The sequence below is a fragment of the Mobula birostris genome, chromosome 32 (assembly GCF_030028105.1).
Source record: "Mobula birostris isolate sMobBir1 chromosome 32, sMobBir1.hap1, whole genome shotgun sequence".
Classification (NCBI taxonomy): Eukaryota; Metazoa; Chordata; class Chondrichthyes; order Myliobatiformes; family Myliobatidae; genus Mobula; species Mobula birostris.
In genome coordinates this window covers 25,365,034-25,385,519 of record NC_092401.1, presented here as the reverse complement: position 1 = coordinate 25,385,519, position 20,486 = coordinate 25,365,034, and the positions used below count along the sequence as shown (strand labels likewise).

Here is a 20,486-nt window from a genome sequence, read left to right as displayed (position 1 = left end):
GTGGCTGGGCCCACCTCGTTGAGCTGTGCAGCACCGTACGGAAGGTGCAATAAGCTGCGACTTCCCTTCAGCAGCCTGGGCGAGGAGTTCAGAGTTTCCCGCACAGGAGAAGTGCTGCAGTACAGGGATTCCAAGGACCCTAAAGTGGCAGCAGCAGGCATCCAGGTACGGATGGGCAGGAAGTGGAAGGCACAGGAAGGGCTGGTGGTAGCAGAGTCCTGGCTGAGACACAGGGCTCCGGTGGGGACAGTGTCAAATAGGCGAGCGGGCTGGGCTCCGTTTCACAACCTCGCTATGACAAGGCCAAAGGCAAGGTCAGACGCCAACTAGTCCTGGAAGAAGAGAGATCAAGTCAACCAACAGGGCTGTAGCTGAGACAGCAGAGACAAGATCAGCATGGGTGTGGACCAAGTATGTCCAGGGGGGCAGATAGTCAGACAGTGTATACATCTTTTGCAAACCCTTCAGTAGTTGCATAGACACCTGAAGAGCAGACTATCTGCAGGATGGAAGTGACCAACAACTCTGATAGAGGCAGATGCCAAGTTTTTAAGCTCACCAGTGGGAGGTGGTGCTTTAGCACTGCTGGCCCACCACCTCGAGGGAGTCTTGATCATAAGCGGGCTGAAACTCCTGAAGACAGGTGGCAGATCAGCTGTTGATCCCACTGGTGATAGCACAGGACAGTTAACATCTTAGTCCACGTGTGTTTTTAATTCTTAACTCAGCAGCTGCCCTAAAGCCTTGGGGGAAGGTCACTACCGGCGGCGTCATGACCAGGTGCTGAAGACAGCGCTAGAGAGCATTGCGATGGCCATGACCACCAGCAAACAGAGTGGTCAGAGGAAGAACACCTCCTTTGTCAGAGCCGGAGATGGTCAACTTTCCCAACTCGTATCCGGAGGAGGCCTAAAGATTCTTCCTTTCTCTATAGTGTATATGGTTCCATCAAGTCATAAATAAAGTTTGCAACAATTCTAAAAAGTTTTCTCCAAGCACAGAATAATTTTCAGTGTGATAAAGATCAATTGCTCCAACGGAGAGTCTTCACTCAAATTTCGTTTTTTTTTATTTACGCAGAAGCTTTTTATTTTTCTAATTTAAAAAATAATCTGTGAAATTAGGTAGCTAATTTCCGAAGATTGCCAACCCCTGCAGTCATTCCCGACTGCCGATCCCGACAACCATGCTACTTCCCGGAAATGGCCGATCCTGACAGCATCCCCGACTCCCGGAGATTGCCGATCCTGACAGCATCCCCGACTCCCGGAGATTGCCGATCCTGACAGCATCCCCGACTCCCGGAGATTGCCGATCCCTCCTGCCACCCCACTTCCCGAAGACTGCCGATCGAGATTGCCATCTCAGCTCCCGGAGACTCCCGAGGTTCGAGCCGGCCTCTTCCCGGCTCGCCGAATCATTCCGAAGATTGCCGAAGTGCGAAGAGGGCTGCAGCCGCCGTTCAGGTTCCTGTCGGCGGTACCATGGCCACTTCAACCGAGCGCCGCGCATTCGCTCAGAAAATTAACCGGTGAGTTGCCTCTGACCGCGGGGACGGAAGTTTCGGAGGTCTCTTGGGCGGCAACTTTACTCCGGTTTGGGAAGCCTCGGCACCTGGTCACGTTGGGTGGGAGAGGAAAAGAGGAGCTAAACTGCGGGAGTTTCAATTCAGTCAGAGGAATCCCGAAATTTACCCCAGGAGTGGAAAACAATGGGGGGAAGCGGCGAGGACCGGGCCCGGGCCAGGGCCACCTCAGGTGTGAGCGGTTGTCTGTACCTGAGCGGCCGGCGGGGTACCGGAGCCCGCACCGTTTCCTGACTCCGGCTGCCGGGGACGAGGCGCCCAGGGCAGCAACCCCGTCGCTTTGTTTACAGCCGTTCGCCGTCCCGGTGCTCACCCAGCCCGGTACCGGCACAGGTCCCGAGAGCTCGGCGACAAAGAAGACGATCCTCAGCCTCGTCAGCGTGCCTGCATGTTAGTTTAGCACAGGTGATACAGGTCTTTGTTTATGTATAGTTTTTCACAAATTCTACATTATATTTTATTTTCCTGTAAATGCCTGCAAGAAAATTAATTTCAAGGTCGTATATACGCACTTCGATTAAAATTTTACTTTGACTTCCTTCAGATTCTCTTCTCTCTACCCCGCCCCCCTTCACTTGTCATCACTATTCTTTCCCTTCACGTTCTTCCCAGCACCTTATTCTAAGGTTCCGGGGGTCGCTCCAAGGTTCTTGTCACCTCTTAGAATCATAACAACTCAGGAAGGGCCATTTGGCCTTTAGATCTTTGCCTGAATCTTGGTACAGCTGTCTTATTTTGCGTCTTGTATCCCCTGAAATTATTTTCCTCACCCTAACCAAATTGTTTTTAATACCTCGATTGACTTTTCACTACCCTTAGAGGCAGTGAGTTCCAGGCCATAATTATCCTCTTAGTAAAGAAAAACTTTTCTCTTGCATCTTGAGCCTCTGTTCCCAAATTTCTGAATTTTCTGCAGCTTTTCTCCTTTTTAGTGGCATCTCAACCACTCATGATCTTGTACACCTGGATCAACCACAGTGAAGAATATTCAGGCTATCCTATGGGTAGCTTCCATTTTTGTTAACGTGACTCACATATCAGATATCCAATTAATTATTGGGACTATTTCCATTTAGACCCTCTACAAATGAATATGACCCGTGCCAGCTGAAATACTGATTAATTTAATCCTGCCTGTCTTTCTGGGTGATAATTAGGCTTCTCGACTTTTTTTAAAGCAAATTTTGGATGAGATTGTGGATCATTTTCGTTGATGTGGCCGTGTTGACTCTGTCATAGCAAACATCAAGGAAAATAGTGGGTTTATGTGTATTAAATTGAGGAAGACATTAAATTGACTATCATTTAATGTTCATTACAAACATTTTAGCTTTATAATGTATTTACAAATGTTATTTTAATGGCAACACTAGAAAGAAAATATATTAAATTGATTAACCAAAATATTGTGGGCACTGTTTAAGCTTCCTTGCTTTTGTCCGGGCATCTTTCTGTTGAAGTAAATAGATTACTTCCAGAAGTTTTGATATTAGCTGATGCTAACGATGAAGTAGGTAAATGAGTTTCCAAGTTTTAGTTAGTTGTTGATAGTTGAAATTGATCATGTTAAGTCTAGTGTGAATCAGATATTGTGAAGTGCTTGAATCCCTGTAATATTTAAAGAGATTTTAAGCTTGATTACAAAGTACTTGAATCCTTGTAATATTTAAAGAGATTTGAAACGTGGTTATAGGGTGAAATATATCACCTGTTTATTATATCTGACTTTATGTGATGCTCTTTATTCCCATTCTGCTCTGAGCCTCATTGTGTTGCTATGCAAAGAGAGTTCGGCAGTTTTTATTTTCAAATGTAGAACTGCAGCTTATATTGTTGGCTTCTTTGAGCTCCACATCCTGCATTACCTCTGTCTATAATTCTAGCCTCTTGTGAACTCCTGATACTCATCACTCTACTGTAAGAGCTTCTTGATTTAGCTGAAAACCCAACTTTAAAAAAAAATCTGACTTTTGATCATCTATCCTAATGTTTCTTTACTTGCAATGGAATCAAAGTTGGTTTTAATTTGTTCCTGTTTTAATATATTAACTGCTATACTTAAATGAAAGCTGATACGCTTTGCAATGTTGGAACCCACTTCTGAGTTATTACAAATACAGTATTTTATCTGCTTAGCTGTTCCATAAACTCTTTGGCCACTTTTCTTGGTACGGGAGTGGAACCCAAAGTGGTATTCTGCTGCTGTAGCCTATCCACTTCAAGGTACACCGTGTTGTGCTTTCAGGGATGCTCTTCAGTACACTAGTATTTTAAGGCATGGTTATTTGAGTTACTGTCGCCTTAAACCAATCTTGCTATTCTCTTCTGAACTGCCGCTCACTGGATCTTTTGTTCTTCGCACCATTCTCTGTAAGCTCAACACTTGATGTATATGAAAATCCCAGGAAATTAGCTTTTTCTGAGATGCTCAAACCACCCCATCTGGCACCAACAATCATTCCAAGTTCAAAGTCACTTAGATCACATTTCTTCCCCATTCTGGTGTTTGGTTTGAACAACAATTGAACCTCTTGACCATGTCTGCATGTTTTCATACAGTGAGTTGCTGTTACATGATTGGCTGATTAGATACTTGCATTAACAAGGAGATGTACTTAATAAAGTGGCCACTGAGTATACTGCAATGTAATTCAGTTATACTCGGACATATTCAATTGCATCATTCATTTTTGCCTCATTTGCAAGAATTAAAGTGCAGACAGATTTTCTAAAAACTACCTACAGTACTAATAAAATTGAATACGCAACATGCTTTGCTTAGTGCAGCAATATTAAAGTCCTGTAATGATAGAAACCAATGCAAATAAATATGGTTTTGGTTGAGATTCTAGAGCCTACATAGCATTCTTCAGAAATAAAGTTGACTTTTGAGAGACGTTAGCAAAATAATGTTGAATGATTCACCTTTAATGGACCTTGTGATAATGCTACTGCATCATTTTGTCATAGTCGTTTACAGCAAACTCCTTTCATGTCATATGCCCATTAACGACCCAGGTGACATTACCTCAGCCCATTCCATATGGGCCTGTCCAGTCATTGCTACGAATGGTTTCTTGTCCTGCTACCTGTTATCTCTGGAGTAATCCGGAGATCTTTATGTGACGTTTCATGTTTTTCATTTATATGCTATACTTTGATGACTTAATTTTCAAGCATAGTGTTCTAAGATACATAGAATTCTAGCTATTAACTTCTGCTTTAAATCTACCCAGTGACAGGTTGAATCAGGTTAGTTGCAATTTCAGTGTTTTATTTTACTCTGAGCTGATCTTCCAACTAGTACCTCTGGAGCAATCCCCAACTTTGCTCTGGTTTAGCCCATCTGTTGTCCATGTCCCCTTATCCCACCTTATTTCTAATCAGTTCTAGTTGAATATCACTCTGAGATCCCTTCTCCAACTCTGCCCCCATCCCTCCTTTTGCGCCAACAAAAACAGCCTGTTTCAGAAATTTCCCTTCTGTAACGCTCTGTTTCTTATCTTTAAAATGATCTCTCAATAAATCTTCTGTTATCTCTTTATTCCATCCAGTTTTTGTCTGATTATATGATCAATTTGCTGTATTTGGAACTATGTAAAAACAAGTAGTTGTTTTCAAAAGTTGCCTGACATTACAATGAGTTTTTCATTATCAGTGTAATTTTATAACTACAGTATGTTTAATTGTCGCAAGCACCTCTAGTTATTTTGTTGCAACAGCACAGAATCAGATTTGTGAATGGTGAAGAGTGACTCTTGGAAAAGTGAAAATAATTTTTGGTTTGGCCATTTGGTTGTGGAATGATGTTGAGTGATTTAGGGATAGCCTTTCTGGTCAGTAGATGAGAGCTTCTGTATTCTTAACATAACCTGCTGTTCAGTGTGTAATTCTATGGGGATTGCAATTATATGCATCCCCATGCCCTTGTGAGAGACCAACAAGAATATATTTCCCATTGATTGCTCAAACTTGTATTTAAAATTCTGTCAGCAGTTTTATTTCGAATACAGAATACTTGATCCATACAGTAAAACTCTTAATTCAGCAGATTTTCAAGGTTGTTCAATATTTTTACAATCAATACACCAAATACAATTTTTAATATTGTTTTTAGATATTACGTGGTTTTTATAAAAGAAAATTCTCTGGTAAATATTGATGGGGAGTGCGGAAACAGAGTATGGTCAGTTCAAAGAGTGCAAGGGATCCTGGGCTCTGGTGATCTGTAAAGGAGTATGGCGAATATCATCTTTTTTGATAAATTATTTATTAATGCATTTCCAATATTATTACTCTCAGTTCACTATTGAGAAAACGAACGTTAAGCTGAAACGGTGCCAATCTTCTCCACGATGTGCTCCAGCTGCTGTCATCTCAGTTGTCCAGCATGTCTCCAGAGCCAGTGGACAGCGCATGCTCTCTCTCTGGAGACACCCAGGCATGTATGTATCTTCACATGAGTGCCAGGCTATTGGCTTGGTGAACCCTCAGAAGCACAGTGGCTGGACCTGTGAATAGCCACCTTGGCCATGCATAGGAGCAGACTAATGAGGAGCTCTCCCAAGTGAGTCTGTGATCCAACTTAAAAACTTGTTGCATGGAATTGCTCTGTGCAACACTCTCTACCCCAAATGTGAAGGATGAGTCTTGCCCAGAGGACAAACCCCCAAGAATCTCAACTCCCACCCCACCCACTGACTAGCAGATGGCAAAATGGATCATCATGGCAGGTCCAGAAGGCAGACAGAAGCTAGGAAGCATAGAGTGTGCAGGAGCAGCCTGTACTGGAAATACCTCCATGCATTGTGGAACAGCACAGAGGGTATTTCCAAAAATTGGCTTGTGTTGTGCTGGTCTGGGTTGTGAAGAGGGTTTTGGTAACTGGGTTGAATGAGTAAATCTGGCTGAGGTGGAAGCCCAGCCCAGTTGGGATCACCACTGCACTCATGAATCCTGGAAACTTGCGGATCACTCCTTCAATATCTGGTCCATCTCTTTGTATGGCTTCTCTTATAGCCTGCATTTTCCTTCCATCCATGGGTAAGGCAACCGTGCAACTCTTGCAGATGCTTCCCCTGGAGAACTGTGTGAAGGCAGCACACTGGTAGAAGAAAAATAGATTGCCAGCCAACACCAACTGGGAGGACTTTACACATACAGGTATCTACAGAGTCCAAAGGGGGGGGGGGGGGTCGCCACCGGTGTCTGACTTTTCTCAGTTAGGGAAACCAGAACTGCAGCAGCCAAACTGCTTCCTCTTGATACCAGCAGAAATCAACCAGTTCCTTCTGGTAGCAAGTGGCTAGCCAAGCCAACTGTGCACACTTTAGCACAGTTCTAAATCATATCCTTGTGTTATTTGTGTGTATTCCCTAATTCTCACTTCTGGTTGTGAAGGAAATAACAGTTGACCTAAGCAGGATGCATTGTACCTTCTCAGCAGCATGTGCTTCCTCAGCTCAGAGGAGTTGGTCTCTTTCCTTTTATTATTATTAACTCGAACACTGTATCTGCTTCCCTTAACCCCTTCTCACCTTTGGTTTTCTAAAGACATTAACTGGATTTTCCTATTTTTTATTTGCTCCAATCCTCCCATTCTCTGTAATCTTCAACCTTACAATCATTTTGTTTACCCTTCTCCAGCTCATTTCCAAATTTAATTGCTCCACAATTGGAGACTTTGCTCTAGGAATTTGCCCCTTAATCCTGTATCTCACTCTCTTTCTTTGAAAATCTTGAAACCTACTGCTGTGATCAAGATTTTGGTGTATGCCCTAAAATATCTTGATGTAGCACACTATTAATGTTCTCGTAGTTTAATTGGTCATTATAAATTGTCTTATGATTAGGCTAGTGTTAAAATAGGTGGGTTGGTGGGTGGTGTAGCTCCTGGGGCTGGAACGTCCTGTTCCACACTGTATTGATAAATATAAACGCAGATTGTAGTTGGGCAAGAGCAAGTTGTTTCAACTTTGTTCCTGGAGCTAGTCAATAAGTCCATATCCATAAAATATCCTCTGTTTTATGCCATGGTTGATTTAGAGAATGAAGATAAATCCTCATTGAATATTAGAACAGAGATGAGGAATTTCTATATCCAGAGGCTGGTGAGCCTGTGGAAATGCTTGCCACGATGGGCTGTGGAGGCTAAGTCATTGGGTACATTTAAAGCAAAGGTTGATAGGTTCTTGATTAGTAATGGTGCCAAAGGTTCTGGGGAAAAGGCAGGAGAATGGGGTTGATAGGGATAATAAATCAGACATAATCAAATGGCGAAGCAGATCCAATGGACCGAATGCCCTAATTTTGCTCCTATATCTTACGGTCTCATGGGAAAAAAAACATTCTGGGAACAAAAGCCGCTCAGAAATTGTGGAAGTTAGAGTTAAGGAAACATCAACTCTTTTTTTTGTCTCAAGTAAAACTGCAGCATTTCAACTGTGGGTCAATGACTAAATAACAATTCATCTGTTTTGTTTCTGCTGTGGCTTTGAATGGTTACATCCTCTCGGCATTTGCTCTGTAGCTTGAACTGAGGCTGTTGAACTTACATTATGTAACTACTCAGCAAAATAATTTGATCTCCAAGTAGTATAGGAGCAGGGCTAAGGTCTTAATCCTCCTTAATGAAGGGAGAGTAGATAAGATTAGTAGGAGCAAAAATGGTACCTCACTTCTAAAAGATGATTCAATAGGAGGTGCATGGTAGTTCAAATTATTGTCAAAGTAAATTTATTATCAAAGTATAGATATGTTACCATTGTACTACCTTGAGATTCATTTTCTTGCAGGCATTTACAGAAGATAAATACTATAGAAAAACTATACATAAATCAAGACTAACAAGCAGCCAATATGCAAGACAGATTGTGTAAATAAATAAAATAATACTGAGAACATGAGTTGTAGAGTCCTGGAAAGTGAGTCTGCAGGTTGTGGAATCAGTTCAGTTGTAGTAAATGAAGTTATCCACACTGGTTCTGGAACCTAATGGTTGTAAGGTAATAATTGATCCTGAACTTGGTAGTGTGGGACCTAGGACTCCTGTGTATCTTGCTCAATGATAGGAGTGAGAAGAGAACGTGGTGAAGGTTCTTTATGTTGTATGCTGCTCTCTTATAGTAGTGCACCATGTAAATGTACTGATTGGTTGGGAGGGCTTTGCCTATGATAGACTGGTCAAGATCTACCACTTTGTATAGACTTTGCCTTTCCCAGCGTTGGTGTTTCCATACCAAGCTGTGATGCAACCACTTAGGATACTCGCCATTGGGCATCTGTCAAATGCATGAGTGGCCTCTTTCATCCATAATAATTGTGGGATTTATACATGTCAGCCTTTACTCTGCAGGTTCCTTAAATATCCATGATAAAGCCTTTAAGTTTGCAGAAAGATCCTGAGGGTGCTGTCTGGGTCCTGTAATTTTATGCAAAATTTCCTGCAAAATGCTGGAAGAACTCAGCAGGGCAGGCAGGATCTATGGAGGGAAATAAAGAATTGAGGTTTTGGGCTGAGACCTTTCATTAGGACTGGGAAAAAAGGGGGACAAAGCTAGACTAAGAAGGTGGGGGAGTGGAAGGACTACAGATGTCAATTTTATGCTGCCCTAACAATTATATTGAATAAATTTAACCCCAATAGTAAACATTTTGGTAAAATTCCAGTAATTCAGCATCTCACTGTTTGGTAATCGTAATGTTCTGGCATCCGGTTCATTCATTCATTCATTCATTCATTCATAGTGTAAGCCGGAGATCCAGAGTACAAGCAGGGTGCACTTCCAGAACCAAGGGTCCAAGTGAATTGTGCGCTGGTACCAGGAATGGTGCCTGGAGTGCTCGGTGTCAGGAATGTGGGTAGAATTTGTGGCTACTGCCAGAGACTAGAGTACTTGTACATTTCCTGCTCCCTTCAAATTTGTGAAATTGAAAAATTATTATACTGTGATGGAATATGTAAAAGGAAGTGAAATAAAACTGGTTTTTGGGTACAAAAAAATTCAACAGTCTGGAAAATCTGCAAGTTTGGCACTGGTGGTTCCAAGGGTGCAGGCTTATCAGAGTTGGAAATGAATGTCTGCTTATTTCCAAGCTGTGTAACACAAGTGTTCTATGTGTAAATAATTAAATTTCCGTTTTGCTATTTTTTACATTGGTTAATTAAAACGAATGAATAATTGATAACTCATGCAAAAAAATTAATTATTGAGAATAAATGGTCTTTCTATCCTGTCTAGCCGTAGCTTTGTTCATTAGTAAGTAATGTGGACATACATTATTTATTTTTGATGTTTCATATTTGACAAAGCTTCAAGGAAATTTATGAGCCTAGAAGAATCAGAGAGTACTACAGCATAGAAACAGGCTCTTCAGCCCATCTGGTCCACAGCAAGCTGTTACACTGCCTAGTCTTATCGATCGACATTGATGACCAGAGCCCTCGTACCCCTCGCATCCATGTACTTACCCAAATCTCTCTTAAATGTTGAAATAGAGCCCCATCCATCACTTCCGTTGGCAGGTCATTCCACCTTCTGAGTAAAGGAGTTCCCCTTAAATATTTCACCTTTCACACTTAACCTATGATCTCCAGTTCCAGTCTCACCCAACCTCAGTGGAAAAAGCCTGCTTGCATTGACCCTAATTATGCTCCTCATTATTCTATATACCTCTATGAAATTTCCCATCATTCTCCTGTACTCCTGAGAGTAAAGCCCTAACCTATTCAACCTTTCCCCATCACTCAAATTCTCTAATCCTGAGTCCCTTCTTCCTTGTAAGTTTTCTCAGTACTCTTTCAATCTTAATCATATCTTTCCTGTAGGAGAAATATACAGTGAATTCTGGTTATTTGGGCCATCAGTTAATCGGGGCAACCACTTATTTGGGGCATATCTTAAACAAAAAAATTAATTAAGCAAATAGTTGGGATCCCTTTCATTTATTTTTGATACTATACTGTTTAATTGGGACAGGAGACTGTTGCCAAACAGTTTCTAACTAGTGGCAGCTGTGTGCACATGTGGCCATGAGACCGTACTTAGAGCAAGCAGTTTTTGAATAGCGTCAGTTGTATGTGCTTGTGTTTGAAAATCAATGATTTTTGTCACTGGTGGTTGATGAGAAATAAACAATAAGGCAATTTAGAACTGTTTTACTCACTGTGGTTTCAAGCATTTAGGCTTGGAAAATGCCAGTAATGGTCAGGAGTGAAGATGAAGCAATTTTTGCTACTTCAGCAAATTAGAAACTATGAAGAATTTAAAGGTATCAACATCGTCTTGAATGTTACAATGAAAGTGAAGATCTGGAGGAAGCAATCATCAAAAATATTGTATGAAGGCAATCTATTATCTGTACTAGGTGTCTGCACTGATTTTGTTCTACAGTCAATCAAAAAATCATAGCAGTGTACACTAGGCAAATTCCTCCAATAATTATTAGGAACCAGTACAGTTTTATAGTACTGTAGCAGTATTGGTGTGTTCTAATTTGTTCTGTATTTCATTTAAATACATAATTTGTACTTAGTTAAAAAGTAGTTTGTCATTTTTATACCCTTTTAACTATTGTGATGAAACTTCAGCTAACTGGGCCAAAATATACTGGTCCCAATTAACCAAGATCCATAATATTGCAAAAATTAGGTTAAGTCCACTTTTTATTTCTCAGAACTTTTAATCTGTAGTATTAGTATCTGTGCTTTGATAAAAAGGAAAGGTACGTCACATCCGGAATTTCTCCGGTTAGTGGACAACTTCCATCCACGCCACTTTAACTGATAAAGATATTCTCATCCCTCTCATTTTATTTTAAAAAGTTTATTGAATGCATAGAAATAGACTATTTTCAGCTAATTCGATTGAATTAACTAAGCACTGCAAATCGACAACATGCTTTTTTTGATCGTCGGTCCATGGTGACTTGACCATTTGTGACCAGGGATAGTGGTGGCAGCAGTACTTTAGGTGTGAATATATCCCCGTCTTTGGAAAGTCAGCAGCATCAATATCTGAAGTAAAAAGATTGACATATCCCAGGCACTGTAAAGGATGTGCCATTCTGTTCCAGATTAATTTCTGGCATCTATCATTTTAACTATCGAGAGCAGCACACACGACGGACACACTCGTTAGAATCATGGTGGAAGACGGAAGAAATTAAAACTTGCAAATTGACAGAATGAGAGCATGCTTGCTATTTTAACACAAATCATGTGATTCCGCATGTGTTGTCATTTTACAGCTGACGTGCTTTTTTTTTTGCAGATTTTCTGTTAGCACAGGTACACTGACTTTTCCCAGGGCATTTAATCCCTGTGCTGGCTGCTATTTTGGATCTGGGCTGTACTGCATAGGATTCCTCATGCAGTCTTCCTTTATACCTCAGTGTAATGAGCTATGGAAAGAGTAGGTATGAATTAGTAAAAGTAAGATAAGGTTTGTATTTACATGACACATTTTACAAACTTGTTAAATTCCAGAGTGCATTGTGTCCATGGTGTACTTTTGAAATGTAATCACTGTTAGAGGTTAGCCAGTGGCTCTTAATATGGACTCCACTTTCAGGGACTCTACAACTCATGTTCTCAGCATTATTTATTTATTTGTTTGTTTGTTTGTTTTTTGTATTTGCATAGTTTGCTGTCTTTTGCACATTGGTTGTTTGTTAGTCTTTAAGTTCCGTTGTATTTCTTTATTTTCCTGTAAATGACTGCATGCAAAATAATCTCAGGGTAGTATATGGTGACATATACATACTTAAGTAACAAATTTACTATGACTTTGAGACAGTATAAGTTAGTAAAAGAAAAATAAGTTTTGCATTTACATGGTACTTTTCAGATTTTTGCTAAATTCCAAAATGCATTGTATCCAATGGTGTACCTTTGAAATGTAATCACTTTGAGCAACTATTAATATATTCTGTGGTTTTGCATGGATGTGCATATTGCGTCTCTGTGGAGGAGGAAGATGAAATGAGCTAGGGTCAAGGGGAGGTGATGAATGGATGGATGTTTGTCAAGTATGGAAGCAATCCTCAGAGGGGTTGCAGGTTGAGATTGGTCCTGGAAGTGAAAGAATGTACTGGTTGATTACCCCTCATCAAAAATTCAAAAATCTGAGAACCTTAAATCCAAAATTTTTTTGAGCATTGTCACAAATAGAAAATTCCACAAGGCGCTGGGAAGGTTTTCAGGTGATGTACAGATTTCTGAGCATCACAGACGTTTCTGAGAAGTGACCTCACATATGCAATGAACAGAAGTTAATGAAAAGTAGGAAAGCACCGCATAAAGTGAAAAATGGAAGATATCGCTCATATATTGAATGGCTTTGTCAGCGTTGAAGTGAACATATGCCGCTTAACGGTCTGCAGATTGTGAAACAAGCAAAGATCTATGGTGATGAACTGAAAATTGAAGGTGTTTGTGAATTTTAAAGATCAAGCGTCCATTGATCATGAAGCAGCAAAGAAATTCATTGATAGGTTTGCGAAGATTGTCACTGATGAAAATCTAACACCAGAACAAGTCTACAATGATTGTTTTTATATTTTAGACAAGCCTGAAAAATGTAATATACAAATATAGTGTACTGTAACCTTTAAACCAAAACATGGCATTATAGAAACTGAAAGCCTGCTGTTGTCGTTCATCAGCTGATTCATGTGTTCATTCTCCCGATGTTGCTGTGCTGCTTTTGTTACCCTGCACATATTATATTTTCATTGTATTAATAGTATGTAATAATTATTACTGTTAAATACACATGATGAGCAAGTGTTAGACAGACTGCTGAAATGACGACAATCTCAAGCTATCTCATATATTGCAAAATCTGAAAAACTTCCTGTCCTAAGCATTTTGAATAAGGGGTACTTTACCTGTACAGACAAATATGTTCTTACTGTGAGAGAGAGGTATTGCAGTGTGCACCAATGTAAAAATATACTGAAAGAAATGTTAGAGGACAGGGAATAGAGGAGATAAAGTTTATAATCAGAAAATTATGAAAATATTCAGCAGATCAAGTAGCAGCTATGGAGAAAAAACAGTTAACCTTTCAGTTTAATGACTCTTCTCATCAGAATGGCAAGTCTATTTTAGTTTGGTGTATCTTCTCTGTCTCTGAATTTCTTTAGATGGTTGAACTCATTCCCTTTTGGTATGAATGTTTCAAAACATTGTTTAGACCATTTTTATTCCTTGGAATGTTGTAGAATAAGGGATGATCTTTTTCGAAGTGTTTAAAAATATGAGAGGTATAAATGAGGTGAATGCTAACAGTCTTTTCCACAGGGTAGGAGGAGTCATAGGTTAGGAACACGGATAAAACTAGGGGTGAGAGGGGAAAGATTAAAAGGGACCTGAGGGGCAGCTTTTTCATGCAGAGAGGTGTGTATATGGAAAGAGTTACCAGAGGAAGTGGTTGACGCAGTACCTGTATTTAAGAAAGTGCAGGGAGGAGCGGCCCTTAGAGGAAATTGGGACTAGCTGGGTGGACAGAATGATCAGCATAGGCTGGTTGGGCTGAAGGGACTGTGTCTATGCTGTAATACTGACTCTACAAGATTGCTGGGCGCTGACTCTACTGTCTGGGGATGGAAGTGAACCCGCCAATGTGATGGAGCTAAATGCAGATGCAGTCATTTCATTGTTCTCACAAACAAGGTGCTAATTAATTCTTTTTGTTATATCAAGATCAGGCTTCCTGATACTCTTAGCATTTACAATTTGCTACTAGTCAGGAAAAACACCATACAAATTGTCAAATTAAATGCTAAAAGTTAATTCTTGAAATTGTGGAACTGAAATGATTTTTTGAGTCATTTTATCTATAAAGTTCTCTTTTACAATAATTGTCCAAACCTAATTAGTTTTGATTCCTGCTTTCTAATTGTTGATTGTATGTTTTTTTTAAACAGATGTGATATTTGTAACAAGTCATGTGGAAATATGATGCACACTTTGCATTTAACGTGCAACGCTTCAGGGTGTATGTATTCCACATGATCCATTTTGTGGATTTAGAAATCTGGTGTTATATAAGTGGTTACAAATTATTTTTTATAAAAAGAAATGAAGTCAGTCTTTGAGCTGAAGGTTAAAATTTACCAACCTCTGACTGGCCATAGCAATTTTCAGACCCTTGCAATTATCTAAAATACTGTAGTGTATGACATTAAATCCACTGAATTGCACAACTATTTGTCAGATTCTTAACTGTGCATGAGCAATGGTTTCTGTCTCCTCCAAAGTTCAAAGTAAATTTATTATCCATATACCATATGTCACCATATACAACCCTGAGATTCATTTTCTGGTGGGTACACTCAATAAATCCATAATAGAATAATAACAATAATAGGATCAATGAAAGGACAGATGTGTTTAAACACGTATCTGACACAATACAGTTGGAAAGAATGTGATGTACTCTTATGGATGAAGTGCAGGAAATAGTGTCAGAATGGCTCAGTTTTTAGCAAACAATCAGCATTTCTCCCATCAGCACAGCTAACCATGCATTGGCCTCCTTGAAGAGTAATAAACACAACGTTACAGCTGGTAATATAAGTAGCAATCCTTCACCCAAGTTCATAACCAATTAATTATTAAAAAAAATTAATTGCAATTCTGGCCCCTTGAGCTGCTTCGCCCAACAATCCCCCGATGTAATCCTAGCCTAATCATGGGAGAATTTGCAATGACCAATTAATTTACCAACCGGTACATCTTTGGACTGTGGGAGGAAACCGGAAGACCCAGAGGAAACCCACGCGGTCACGGAGAGAATATACAAACTTCTTACAGACATTGGTAGAAACTGAACCCGGGTCACTGTTACTGCAACGCATTGTGGTAACCACTACACTATTGTGCCACCCCACCAGGCTACTGTGCAATTCTCTGCATCATATCCTTGGAAGCAGCCCCAACTCTTTGCCACTCATGATTTGCTGCAGTTAACCATTAATCAGTTCATTCTGTAAGGAACCATGCAATCAATGTTCAATGGCTTCAAAAAAACATGAAGGTTCTTCTGTCAGTCTCCTGGGTTTGAGAATAGCTTGATTCCACTCTGGTTTGTGGTCTCTGAGGTGGCTAATGAGACCAATTTGGGAACTCCATATACCCCATAAATAAGGCCAAACAGAAGAGGCTGATGGGGCAGGCAGGATCTCTGTGGGGTAGTCATAAGCCCAATGTCTGATTGGCTTAAGTCTGAGTCAGTCTGCTGGAGGCCGCAGGAGATGGCCTGTTTTGCATTAGAGGACTGTGTATGTGCATGTGTGGGTGGATGGGAGGAAGGGAGGAACGGGGCTTGTTTTGCTGTTGCTTTTTGTGTTCTGTGTTATTCTGATGAGCATTGAAGGCATGCTGTCTTGGTGATGGAATGTGTGGAGTCAGTTGCAGGCTTTGCCCCAGTACATTATCAGATGTGTTGGTTGTTAACATAATCAGTGCATTTCCCTGTATGTTTCAATGTAAACATGGTAAATAAGCTTGGTTCTTTAATAGTTGTTTGTGAAATGACGTAGTCTCTGTGATGCTTTTGCAGGGCTTCTGCATGTTCCCAGTTCGTGACCTTAAATTTTCATCTTGGATGTTTCTCATACTGTCTGGATGGTCATAGACAGCAGTTCACAACTGTTATTAGAATGTTGCATTTCTTCAAGAAAGCTTTGAGCACGTCCTTGTTTTCTGCCTGCCTGGATCTTCCTAGTGCAATGGAATTTAAAATAGAACCATGCTCTATAAAGTAGAATGCTGCCATGCTTGAGGTCTTGATTTTCAAATAGTTTTTTTCTCAGTTGATCAAAGGCTGCCCTGGCACATTGAACATGATAGTGCCCTGCTACTTCATGACTACACAATGACTCCTATAACCCCCTGGTTTGGCGAGCAGCTTTCTCTAAGGGGAGACAGCCTCCAGCCCGGCCAAGTTTGAGAAATCTTGTTTGAGTGGATGCTGCGTGATGTGTTCCCCTGTTACAAATCAGTATCACAAAATAACAAACAGTGCACAATATGCAATTAAATAATTGAGCTTTATAATTCTTGATTTGACTATAGGGTTAGTAAAGAAACAAAAAAGAAAAAGGGTCATTCTCATGAAACAGTATAATGCACAACATTGGAGCTCACGGTTTTCCTGTTGGTTCGATCTCCATCGATTCCCCCCCCCCCCCCCCCCGGAGTGTCGACTCCTGGCCCCATCCCAGTCCACTCCATCCTGCAGACTACAACTTCCCCGTTCTGGCATCTTCTCTGTCCATCTTCCGCTGAACTCGAGACTGCGAATCCCTTCTCTCAGGCCCACAAGAAAGAAACGTCATGCCTCTCATTGGCACACATTCCAAAGTCCCCGTTATCACTAGTCATAACCCAAACATTGCTGCTACAGAGAAACCATTACACTAGCAGTGAAACATTGCAGAGAGGCCATTACATTAGTAGTGAAACCTTACAGCGCATTACACTTCATAAGCATGAGTGAGCAAACAAGTGTATGAGATTCACTTTCATGTTCAAATTTAATTGTCATTCAACCATACACGAATACCCATGAATACAGCCAAATAGTGTGGGCTCGTGGCCAAGTGGTTAAGGCTTTGGGCTAGCGACCTGAAGGTCGTGAGTTCGAGCCCCAGCCGAGGCAACGTGTTATGTCCTTGAGCAAGGCACTTAATCACACATAGCTCTGCGACGACACTGGTGCCAAGCTGTATGGGTCCTAATGTCCTTCCCTTGGACAACATTGGTGTCGTGGAGAGGGGAGACTTGCAGCATGGGCAACTGCTGGTCTTCCATACAACCTTGCCCAGGCCTGCGCCCTGGAGAGTGAAGACTTTCCAGGCGCAGATCCATGGTCTCGCAAGACTAACGGATGCCTTTATTTACAGCCAAACAAAACAGAGTTAATCCAGGGCCAAGGTGCAAAACACAGTACAAGGCACATTTAACACAAATAAGATTGCAAGCATATTGATGTCTCTGCTGTATCTTTCTATTCTGATGTATACAACAAATTATCCGCCTTCAGGAGCCAACCTTTATTACGGAGTACAGTTACTGTTATGCTGATCATGGCTTGTAAATGCAGAAGTCACTGAAAGAGCACTACAGCATTTGTAGTGGGTCTGCTTCTGTCAGATGTGGTCAGAAATAATGCAGCCAGCTTGTGTTCATTACTTAGGTTCTCTGCAATAGCACTGTTACTGAGTACACTTTATCGCGAGGGCGACAGGAAGGTGCGTCGTATGGTTTAACTTGAGTCCAATGTTTCTACTGGCTACCTTGCTGGATCTGTACACAAATACATCGTCATTCGTCTGGAGCACCATCTGTGGTCCTATCCGCTTGGGTGCGAAACCTGTGTTTTCAGGCAGCTGCCTTATTGTGACTTGATCACCTGGCTGTGGGAGGACTATCTCCTCCCCTTCTGGCTCTGTCTGATAAGCAATATGTTGTTGCTGTTTTGCTCAGCCCCTCAATGTATTAACCTGATTACAATGATCCTTCAATTCTCCATGTGGTCTTAATAAATTATTATTTGCTGTTGCTTCCTGTCTCTTGTAATTTCCTTTGCCTCTTGTTCTTCCACTGCCCTCCTTGGACTATCTGCCCACTCATTCCTATTCTGCTCCGTGCTATCTCCTTTCTGGTGACCCTTTCTTTAATCACTGCTACCTCTGCAGGCAGCTGTATTACTGTACTTTAACAACTGCTGGCTGTGCTTGGCCCCTACCCTTGGGACTTCCTGACATGATTTCCACACATTGCGCTCTCCCCACCTCCCTGCTTAGGGATGCTGTCCCTCTGTGGGCTGTACTAGCTGCTCTGTGGGTTGCACATGTTTGCAATGCCTGTCATGTCCGTGTTATATTTCTCCTTTTTCTGAGTCAATGATAGCACACCTGCTTTACTCAGTGTATCTATCCCCGGGATAATACCTTCATTGTTTGGGTACACTCAGAAATCTACAGGAGGCTGCAGTCCCTTAATCTCAAGTACCTGAGACTGACTTCTCTCTGCCTTCACTGTTTCACCTCCTGTACTGGTAATGCAAATCGCCTCTCCAGTCATGTGCAAGGGTAGATTGGATATCGATACTGATGACTCCATTTCCATGAACATTTCAAATTACCAGCCCCCAATAAACCTCTTGTATACATGCGTAGATGACCATCACAGGCAATGAGAGTTTGCCGCAAGCTGTTTGTCTGATCTGGATGCTGACCTCAACAGTTCTATGATCTGGTCAGCAGTCAAATAGGAAAGAAAGGGCACTGCTGTCAATTCTGCCTGCTTTGTTGAGTGATTCTCACATCTTCCTCTCTTTTCAGAATACTGCCAGGTGTAACAAATAATTTCTCTTACCCTTTCATGTCTATTCCAGTGACTCCTTGTTAGGCGATCTGGTTGTTGGCACACAAAGCAAGTCCTCTATGAGATCACAGCAGCTACGTCCTCTACAGCTACTTTACGATTTCTCTCCCCCGCCCCGGTCTCATAATGTCAGTGGTTCAGAGAGCTGATGTGCCATGGATTATGCAGAATGTAAATATCAGTCATATGAGGATTGGATAATCCAGGGAGAGATGACCCGGTCTTCCTGAAAATACTGAAGGGAAAAGGAAGACCTGAGCTCAGCCCATCAGGAAGTTTTAGATTTGGGGATAGCAGTGGGATCAATCTACTCCATGATAGTATCACAGATATAAGCTGTCAGTAAAATACAGACACAAAAAATACACAGCCCAAGACCCTGAGTCCATGAATATTGCAGCAACCTGCAATCGAACGCAATATGAGTGAACACTGGGTAGAGCACTGACTTCCAGTTTGGATGCTGTGCCAGACTGCATCCTGTGAAGCCCACTGACTCCGACACTTCTCTCCTGGGTGGCTGTAAGCAGGTGACACCACAGCTTGAGGCCCAGTCCTTGCTATCACAGAGACCACACAGCTCCCCCGTCGTCCTCCCCTGTGATGTGATTTCTTCAACATGTCCTCAGAGTTCAGGAATCTTTTATAATTAGTGTAAACTATTTTATTGTGATTTACAGTTTCATCTGTTGGCGCGTGGCCAAGTGGTTAAGGTGTCGGTCTAGTGATCTGAAGGTCGCTAGTTCGAGCCTCAGCTGAGGCAGCGTGTTGTGTCCTTGAGCAAGGCATTTAACCACACATTGCTCTGCAACGACACCAGTGCCAAGCTGTATCGGCCCTAGTGCCCTTCCCTTGGACAACATCGGTGGCGTGGAGAGGGGAGACTTGCAGCATGGACAACTGCTGGTCTTCCACAGTTTCATCTGTCACACCATCTTAATTGGCTTCTAAAATTAGTCAGCGTACTTTGTTACTGACCATAGCTGGCTCGTTTGCCTCTTTTCTATTCAATCTTAAACTCATAAATTGGGCTATGTAATAAATTGGCTTAAGTAATTCTGACAGTTCAGAGCAGGTTACTGGAAACTACCGTAATTTGCATACTGCTGAAGTAGAATGCAAGTTGTTTCAAATTCATGCAAGTCAACCCCACAATATCGTTGGAGCTGTAACCTCCTTTTAATGTGTCATGTAGAAACTTGCCAAAGACCACAGCTTCTGCATCTCTACCTCATACATAAAGACATAAGACAAAAGAAGCAGAATTAAACCAATCAAGTCTTTTCTGCCATTTCATCATGGCTGATATATTATCCCTTTCAACTTTATTCTCCTGCCTTCGCCCTGTAACTTTTATGCCCATACTAATCACAAAAACGATCAACCTCTGCTTTAAATATATCTACTGACTTGTCTCCCACAGCCATCAGTGGCAATGAATTCCACGGATTTGCCACCTTCTGGTTAAAAAAATACCTCTTCATCTCTGTTCTAAAGGGTTGT

At 41.4% G+C, this 20,486-nt stretch overlaps 1 protein-coding gene across 5 annotated transcripts in view; it reads left to right on the top strand.

The window, feature by feature from the left end:
* Positions 1-1,374: 1,374 nt before the first annotated feature.
* The window catches only part of LOC140191232 (dedicator of cytokinesis protein 7-like), a 216,037-nt gene continuing 196,925 nt past the window's right edge, over positions 1,375-20,486 (top strand). For all 5 annotated transcript variants that reach the window (XM_072248433.1, XM_072248432.1, XM_072248431.1 and 2 more), the window contains exon 1: positions 1,375-1,531. In XM_072248433.1, coding sequence (XP_072104534.1) covers positions 1,485-1,531 — 47 coding nt within the window. In that variant the 5' untranslated portion in view covers positions 1,375-1,484. The remainder of the gene's footprint in view (positions 1,532-20,486) is intronic.